The sequence below is a fragment of the Populus trichocarpa genome, chromosome 1 (genome assembly GCF_000002775.5).
Source record: "Populus trichocarpa isolate Nisqually-1 chromosome 1, P.trichocarpa_v4.1, whole genome shotgun sequence".
In the NCBI taxonomy this organism is placed as follows: Eukaryota; Viridiplantae; Streptophyta; class Magnoliopsida; order Malpighiales; family Salicaceae; genus Populus; species Populus trichocarpa.
The window spans coordinates 29,254,526-29,264,081 of record NC_037285.2 but is presented as its reverse complement, the minus strand read 5'-3'; the positions used below and the strand labels follow the sequence as shown (position 1 = coordinate 29,264,081).

The following is a 9,556-nucleotide window of genomic DNA, read 5'->3' as shown; positions in this document are numbered from 1 at the left end:
TTTCTGGATTCAATTAACATCCTGCAAGCCGAACAAATAAGTAAACAAATAAGTAAGGCATCATGACTAATTTTTGGATTTAATTAACATTCTGCAAGTCCAACAAACAAATAAGACATCACGGGAATAACAGAGATATATATAAAGGTTTAAATCTAGAGTCGAGAGACAAGAAATTTTCTGCCAGAAACGCTAAGGCAGGAACCCGGGTGCTTTTCTTCTTCATTTCTTGTCATGTGGTGTGAATGCAAATGTCATGCAATCCCTGATCAGTCACTTGTCCCGCTTCAAACTGTTGCTTTGCTCCATAACTTGCTCGTTCTTTAGACTTTACTGCAATCCAAATAGGCAGGATAAAAAAATCTAATGTTATTTATCTTAACTCTGACTTTTTGGAGCTTACGTAAAGCATAGAATTGTATTGCAACTATTACTTTTAAGTTAGTTAATTATTAGTTAATAAAAATCTACCTATTTGTTTACCCTGATTTTTCTTCTTCATTTCTGACAGTAACTTTGGTTTCTAGCGGTTAAACTTAAACCAGGAGTCTCTTGTCTCAGCAGTCACAGCTGTTTCCATGAAAGCATTTTCTGTATATGTTGAAAGGGAATTTTAACCCGGGGATGGAAGTAGATTGATGAGCATTAGGATTTTGTTTGAAATTCAATGTGTTTTTTTTCTTTTATGAAATCAAATCATGGTGTCATCTATTTGTTAATAAAGCTTGGGGTGTTTAACAGTGTAATCATGGTTGTTTTTTAAAGTATCAATTACTCATAAATATATTAAAATAATTTTTTTTTATTTTTTAAAAATTATTTTTGATATCACCACATTAAAATGACGTGGAAACACTAAAAAAATAGAAATTTAAAGAAAAAAAATAAAAAAAATTTCAAATATTTTTAAAATTACTTTTGAAATATAAAAATAAATAGAGTCATAATGTGTGTTATTATTATCGTCGAGTGATTGGATCAGTCACAATTCCAAACTTACGTGGCCAAGTAGCATTGGTTTATGATGATACGTGGCCAAGTAGCATTAATTCTCGTCGGGCGTTAATTCTGAAACGTTATGTGATGACTATTAAGTCGCTTATCGTAAAAGATTTCCTCAACTTGCTGGTCCTTCAGATTTTAGGGCGGTCGAAGCATGGTTTTCTGTTTATTGGATAGATGGTTTTTGGTCCTGTTAGAATCTACCATAGCAAAACTGCAATGTTTCTTTAATTTGTCGCGGTGATAAACATGATTGAGCGATTGACCTGGTGTCAGCATGATGGTGCCAACTTTATGTGCCTCACATGGGCTTGAAATGCAATAAATTTTTCTGTTTAGTTGGTGATTCTGGTGGAAAGTCATGCTATGTGCTAAGCATACCCTAGGATTTACGATGTTATTTAGGAAGTGGCTTCTGGAGTGCATGGGAAAGGGACTGCTAATGGGGGAATATCTGACAGATTCGGTGAATTTGTTGCCGAGTGTTTTCCCATCCATTCAGTGACTATAATTACCGAATTGCAGAATACAGATTACGTTTCCAGAAATTCATCGAAGAAATTGTCAAAAACAAACCGAATCCTGGAGACTGTAAGTAATGCCTTCCCTTTTAGGCATTGTTGAATTTGCCCATGTTAGATAGATAAATTCATGAGAAATCGAAATGCCTTCTCGAATGTTTATGTTATCCGGTCATTGTCCTCTGTGATTTTCCTTGCCCTTTTGTTCTGATTGCAACATGCTGAAAGCTTGAGATGATCAAGGTGCTTGGTATCATTGTTCAGAAACCAATGCTTATTGTGTCTTATCCATTAGAGCTAGAGAAAATGAATTCATAATTTATGGAACTCTCCCATTCTACTGAATTTCAGGAGGCACTGGCTAATACTTTTATAGCACTAATTGATACACTTCATGCTGGTGGCCTTCTAACACACCACTCTGGCACTCAATAATATCTCATTCAGACACATCTCTAAACAAATTGGATAACCTTTACACACTATTGTTTGAGACTACCCATGCCAATCTTCTTTAGCTCTTGAAACGCACGTATGGTCTCTGCATCAAAACCACCTGCGAACTGAATGTTTTAACATGATGGTTAGTATATATGACTGGTAAAATCTCAAGATTGAGCTTGATGGAGTTCAACGTTTACCTGGTGTACACGATAGGCAAATCTAGCTCCTTGAAGCAAGAGATTATCTTCTCCCGAGCATTCATTAAGCTGCAGTTCTTTAGTTATCCTTTTCAAATAAACCTTGGCTAGCCTCAAAGAACTTAATTTCATCTGCAAACAATGTCAAGACTGTCGGTGCTGTGTCTCTAACTTTTTATTGGGAGTCCAGTATAAAGTTGTTCTCTTGATAATATTTGTGTGAAAATATTGGAAGATGTAGAAAGTCTTTCTTTGGAGTTCGTCAAGTTGAAGCCATTATGAGATGCAATATGCAGAATCTAGAAAATGCAGTAGTGGGGCATCATATTATCTGGATGGGTTTAGTCGTGTGGCCGCCAAATTTTTCTATCATTACAAATTAGTCACTTAGGAGAAGCCATTTTTCTGTTCTGCTGCTTAAATTCTAGAGAACGCAGGAGTCTAGACCATTACGTCCTGCTTTTTCGCTGAGACTCTTTTTGGTGGGATGTATATTACCAAATGATACTCTGATCTATTTGAATGGGAAGGAGCAGTTGCCTTCATATAACAAGTGAACGTCTGTTTATTTCTGTAAATGTGAAATTTTTGGCATGTTAAGCTGTTGTGCTAATTTTATATTAATAATAATTGAGTTGGCAAGGTACTGTCATTAGTTGAACTATCATGCTTATGGTAAAAACCAGCTACATGATACCTACCTCACCGATCAACCCCGTGTTCAGTAACCATTCCCATGGGATCTGAAAATCCCTGTATCTCTTGATCATGCTCTCTCTCGTCCTTTCCATATTATCAATACTTCGCTCCAACCTGTAAATTTGTTGTTTGATTTCGTTAATACTCAGCATTGAGTCAAAACAGGAAATTACTGCAATTTAGTTTGTACATGCTCGCCTGTCTTGCAATGCCTGCATTCTTCCCAGGGCTAGGGTCAAAAGATCTTTTGGATTGTCCTGGAATGATGAAACTTCAGACTCGAGGTTCATTAGGTCTCGGTAGTTGAAAGCAGCTTCTCGCAAAGCATCTGCTTTTCGTTCTGGCCATTGTGGGAAATGCTTCAATACTGCCCTCTCGTCAACCAAAGATGATAATTCATCATCTAGCCATTTCACAAATGCCTTCACATCAGATATGTCTTTGAAGGCTGAAGACTCCACTTCTTTGATTAGGAAATTGATAAATTCCTTCTGTTTTTCCACATCCGATTTTATCTGTTCAATTAGCATGCGTTTTGTCACCAGAGAGTAACAATTCGTTAAAAGCTTAATGAGAAGAGCAGGTGGCAACTAACTTACAGCAGAAAGATAACTGGAGCGATTCTCAATTTCTCCAATCATGTTAGGAGTAAATGCGACTACAGGAATAGCAGCTGAATTGGTTCTGTTCTCCATGTGGGCATCTCTCCTTGTAAGCAAACGATAGAACTCCACAACTTCTGGCACACGGCGCACTGCTTTTGACCCAGCACACATATTTGGTGGAGGAGGCGGAGGCGGTGGTGCAGATGTCAGTGGCAACTTATTGTCGTTCGCTTCCTTGAGTGATGGAGGGGCTACATACGTAGGCCTTGGTGGTGGATTTGGTACTTTAGCGTGCTTCTCTTTTATCGCAGCTAGTTCTTGTATACTCGGTCTTGGACTTGAATGTTCCACACTCCTTTCTGAGACTTTGACAAAATCTGATTGTTTCTGCAGAAATACTTCAGTTTTGCTGCTGTCAAAGGGATTCTGTAATTTCTTCCAAAGCATGGATTTCCTCTCATTGTCGTGTGCTTTGAGTGAACATATTTGTGCTTTTAGACGAACTACTTCTTGTCGTAAATCCTGATTTTCTTTCTCCAGTGAATCAGTCCTTAGCAGAGCCGCTTCGACTTCTTTCTTGAGGTAGATGATCAATGATTCATCCTCTTCTTTTCGCATTTTCCTCTCTTGTTCTGCTTTCATCGGAGCAATAACAGGAGATTGGAATCGCATTCAATAGCTAGATCTTTCCCCTTTTATTTAATTGTCTTGCTTTTGAAGCAAGGTGTTCTCACCTAAGCCTGAAGAGAGATGCTCAAGAGAATACCCCTTAATATGCTTAGAAATGGCACTTCAGGCATGCAGACCATTGTATCCTATACAGGGTATTTCTGACTTTTTGTTAAATCAGAAATTGTGATTTTGTTGTATTTGCCCTCCTTTTTAGTTTGCAGTGTAGGTGAGGAGATTTCCTTGGTTTGCTGGCGTGATTTATAGGTGCCCCTAGGAAGTTATGTTAGGTGCAACATTAAATTCTCTTGTCTAATTTAACTCTCTCCTCTTCTATTCTTTTTTGCCTTATTCATTGTATATCACTGACCCGTGAAATCCTGGTAGAATCCCATTTTCCTGCTGTGGCATACGTCGCTAGGTTTCATCAAGCCATTTACATGTTTTACACGTAGACTGGCTAGGCATGGCCCAAGCAGAAGCAATCGAGATATGACTGATTGCAAACTCCCAACTGCCCATCTGTGGACTTGCTCTTCCATTCTCCATTGCACAAGTGTAAGCCCCAGAGTGGGATGGTGGAATCATATGGTCAAACCAGGTTTCAATTAATATTCTCCTAACGTTGACCTCTACGAGCTTTTCCAGAGGTCTTGAGGGCACTGAATTGCATTAGTTATATATTCTTTGCTTGTTAAGCAATGTGAATAGGTAAAAAAGAAGCACATTAAAGATGCTGGCAGTGGTTCACTAAAGAAAAAGAAAGGCGATGATAGATAAAACCTACCAGAATAAGCTTTTTTACTCTTCTTCTTTTTCCCCCTTGCTTCTCAAGGAAAAGGATGGAAGCGCGCTATGCTTAGGTTTTATTCTTGAAGTAGCCTACCCTTGTGCAGGCCTCGGTTATCTTCCATGACACAGTATCTCTGTGTGATTTATTTTATATGGATTGATTAGAAATTGCTAAACGATTAACCTATAAAGTAATTGAGCTAAAAGTCAAGAATATCTCTGATGGTGAGGTTTTATTTCCCGTGGTAGTTGAAGAGAGACAGAATGATAAAAGACCACCATTTTGGCAAGACAGGAGACAATGTACAAGGTTTAGAAGGGTCCTAGAAATCTTTGCAGGAATCTATTCTTCAGCTGTAGAAAGCAGAAATCAAGGTTCAGGAGCAATCACTAGAACATAGAGGACTCAAAATCTGTCTGATTCTTACGTCTCAACATTAAAAGAAAAGGTAGTCCTCCTAGCTAGGAGCTGCAGGAGCTTGTTTTTGCTTTGATTTTCAGCTTTACTCTTTTTGAAGGCCCCATGGCCATCATTAGCTCGTAAACCGAATCCCCAATTGCCAAGGGAACATAATGGCCTGATAGACTAGCTAACAACTTGCTGATGACTCCAGAAATGTTGAAGGATGACATGGGCAGAACATGTCTTATTTGTATCAGTATTTGAGCCACAGGAACTTGGTCGGCAATTCATTTGCGAACAATATTAGTAGGTTTGTTTAACGAGAAGTGGGTTTTTATAATTATTTTTTAATTTTTTCTGTGTTTTTTTTTATTAAAAAAATTAATCAACAAAAAGTATCAAATTTTTTTTTTTTTGACTAGTTCTTATAAAAGTGTTTTTCTTATTTGAGACGAAAAATACTTTTAAAAAATTATGAAAAAGTTAAAATTTTCATGTTACTTGTTGATTATATTAAATTTGGTCCTTAAATTTTTTATTGTTATATATTTTGTTTTGATTTGTTTTCAATTTCATCTTTTATAATTTAATTTTAATATTAGTTTTGGTTTTTATTTTTTTATGATTGTTATTTGCTTTTCTCTTATCATATTTTTAAGTGAAATTTTGTATTTATCAGTTTTGATCTTCATTCTTCTTATTGTTATTTATTTTATTTGAAATAATTTTTGCAAATGTAATTATTATTATTATTTTAATTTCATCCTCTTTTAACTTTTTTATCTATTAAATTTGATCTTTATTATTTTAATTGTTATTTATTTTATTTAAAATAATTTATGAAATTTTTTTTTTCAATTTCATTCTCATTCAACTTTTTAATATGTAATTAATAATTGTTTTTAAAAATATTAATAAGTTATTTTTCAACTTATTTTTCATAATATAATTAAACATTAAAAAATATTTTTCAATTTATTTTTTATGATACTACTAAATATTAACAAATAATTTACTTTTCAAAAAATTATTTTCTAAAAAATTATTTTTTAAAAAAAATTACTTTTCACCGAATAAAAGCGAATGAAGCTGGTCTTGTATTAATTTGTTGTATCATCCGTGCTTTCATTTATTATTCTGCTAAAAATGTTTCCTTAAAGCAACAGTTGCCTTGGAAATAGTTGGTATGGCTGGCTTTGTATCCCTATTATTAAACCCCGGTCTAGCAGGTCAAGTTGGGATTAGGCCCATACATTCCTAGTCTAAATTAGATGTAAAAAAAGTTAACTATACAATTTAAATTACATAAAAAAATCCATTAAAAAATCTAGATGAGCTAATTATAAAAGATAAGGATAAAAAAATTTAAAAATATATTCAATAATCTTATTTATTTAAAATATTTATTCATTTGTAAATTTCTAGAAAGCTACATCTTTAATAAGTAATAATCAAATCTTAATCAATTTAATTTATACACAAGAAGAGTGTAGTATATTTACTTCATGGGCTAGTTGAATTTAGTTTTCTTAAAAAATATCAATTTAACTGTTAGTTTTTTTATTTTTATATTTTCAGGTTTGTATCATAGAATTAATTAATTTAACTCTAACAAGTCAACTTGTTAATTTTTTTTTAATTTAAAATGATTTCATTTTAATTATTTTTTTAAAATAAAGTTAATTCATTTGATTTGTGACTCAGAAAAAGAAGTTATCATTCTCAATTTGACTGGAATACCACCCTGACCTTTTTTGAACAGCATTTTCCACCCCCGTTATGGAGAGCATCAACTAAACCCGTGTTACTGTGTAGTTCCAGTTCTTGATTACATTGTAAGGTCTGTCATGAATTTCAGCTTCTGTGGTGTATCCACCGTTGTCTATTAAGAAGATGATACTCTTTTGTCCACCGCAGCATAGTTGACACATCTTGTGCTGTCATCTGCAAACCAAATTCCACAGCTTTACGCATCCAAGATTACACAACAGTTTCAAGTATGAAATAAGACCACTATGTGGCCAGTAACCTTATAAAGTTATTCTATAGAGGGATGAAATGTATTCATTTTGATGCAAGTAACAGATGGATTAATGAAAACAATACCAGGTGCTAACCTGAAAGCTCCCATCACCAATGCAAGCAATAACACTCGATCTTATCTGGCATGGACTGTGCGTAGCCAAGCGTTGCACCAACTTTTGTTCTTTTTATGTTTCGGAAAATCCGTAATAAAGACAAACAAGTCTAGGCCTTTCGATTCTACCCCACATCCTTGTTATTTGAGTTTCTGGGAGCTAAACCAGGAGTCTCCAGTCTCAGCAATCACAGCTGGGTCCCCTGAGAGCATTTTCTGTATGCGTTGAAAGAGAATATTAATCCTTAAATGTTCCTTAGGATCACATTTGAGAGGAAGCCCCTCTGAAATATAGATCATGCTGTAGCGTGTTCTTGTTTAGCCTTTTCGCAAGTCCTTCATTAGGACACACCCGAAAGCAGTTCCATTAGATACTACAGCACGATCAGGCTGCAATGATTGCCTTCTCCTTTTTGAGGAGGAGAGAATATCTGACGGAGATTGGGCCGATGAGGATGTACTCATCGGCAGATTCAGCAATTTCAGAACAGAAAGGATCAGGGCTCACATCTCCCCAGTAAGTACCAACAAAGTGAGGGTGGTGTTCTGTCACTAGTCCTTTGGCTACGCACAGTCCATGCCAGATAAGCGTGATTTATTTGATGTAGTTGATCCGAGGTTCAATATCCTGTAAGAAAAACAAAACACAATAATTTTTGTAATGATTAATCCATTGAACCACAAATTAATCTTATAATCGAACGATCCAGGCTCTTTTCAGATCAATCGTCGTTCGGGTCTCAGAACTATTACCATGAGTGATAGAAGAAAAATTGCACATCTCTGCGTCAACCATAAATGATAAGTTGTTGCCGCTCTCAAATCACAATCACGCAATACATGCATTACACGCAGAGTCACATTTCTCAAAGAATAATCCAAAATACTATGATTTGCAGAACATAATTATTAATTTCCTTAATGGTATTCTTTGTTTTGCCTGATAGCAAGTTACAGTTTGGAAGCACCGAAGTTACAGGACAAAATCAAGCAATCCAATGACAGGAAGATTCTCACTGTAAGCCCCAGCAATGGGCACAGTGAACGCAACAACACAAGCGCCAACACCATCAGCCCCATAGCCTGCACGGAGCTCATCCCAGCAACCAATGCTGCTAAGCCCTGAAAGAGTAGCGGGAAAATGTCTCAATTCCTTCACAGTTCATTTTTTTTAACAACCGTTGAAGTCTCAAACATAACTAGAAAATGCATGATTATTAACGGATATTAAAGAAAACGTTTTAATTTAAAAACTACTAAACGAACGATCAGCAGAAAAAGTCCTTCGGTGCTAATTTGACTCATCGAAGGATTGTTTACACAAGTCCATTGGCAATTTAAACATTATTTGCACGAGTACAAATCATTCACAGAATCTATTAAATTTCATATACTCGGAGATGGAACTAATTTTCAATTCGTTTCTGATATTCAATACTGGTTGATTTTTCTTCTTTTATAGGCTTGTTGGGTGATTAATAAATCGATCCCGGGGTGGCTAGTGCAATGAAGACCTTTTCTTTTGCAAAGTTGAGTCCTTTACTAAAATTAACTCAAGGTACTTTAACTAATTTTGTGGGCATGCAACAAACTAATTGAAGGCTTATCAGTGGTTGCTCATCAGATAATCAAGGTTGGCAGTGATGATGGTTGCAGTTTTGGACGACCAGAGTAAGGTCGGAAAGAACATGCAGGATAATTCAGGTCTCCACATTTATCTCTATAGATCTCTCTCAAGTCTCAATCAAATATAGAAGAGTATTATTTGGACGCCAAATTAATCAACAATTTGACAAGAAATTGCACAGATTAACAGAGCAAATTATATATAGACACACACACACACAGAGGGGGAGGGGGGGCGCCACTCAATGGCTCATCTTATCTCTTCTTTGATCACTAAGACTAATATTCTTTTAAAAAAAATATATATATATATATATATATATATATATATATATATATATATATATATATATATATATATATATGCGTTGACCACCACCCTCCCACATTCTAGAACTGGATTTTCATGGAGCCTTTGCACAAGGAAATTTGATAGATGAATCTTTCAACAACATTAATAG

The 9,556-nt window shown here is 35.3% G+C and overlaps 1 protein-coding gene across 1 annotated transcript; it reads right to left on the bottom strand.

Annotated features, from left to right (window-relative positions):
• Positions 1 to 1,841: 1,841 nt before the first annotated feature.
• Positions 1,842 to 5,021, bottom strand: LOC18095128 (protein CHUP1, chloroplastic). The gene is made up of 5 exons (XM_006369606.3): positions 3,463 to 5,021; positions 3,062 to 3,378; positions 2,866 to 2,977; positions 2,165 to 2,296; positions 1,842 to 2,086 (listed from the first exon to the last, which is right to left on the bottom strand). The coding sequence occupies exons 1-5, from the start codon at positions 4,138 to 4,140 to the stop codon at positions 2,006 to 2,008; spliced, it is 1,320 nt and encodes a 439-aa protein (XP_006369668.1). The 5' UTR covers positions 4,141 to 5,021; the 3' UTR covers positions 1,842 to 2,005.
• Between the last annotated feature and the right edge of the window lie 4,535 nt (positions 5,022 to 9,556).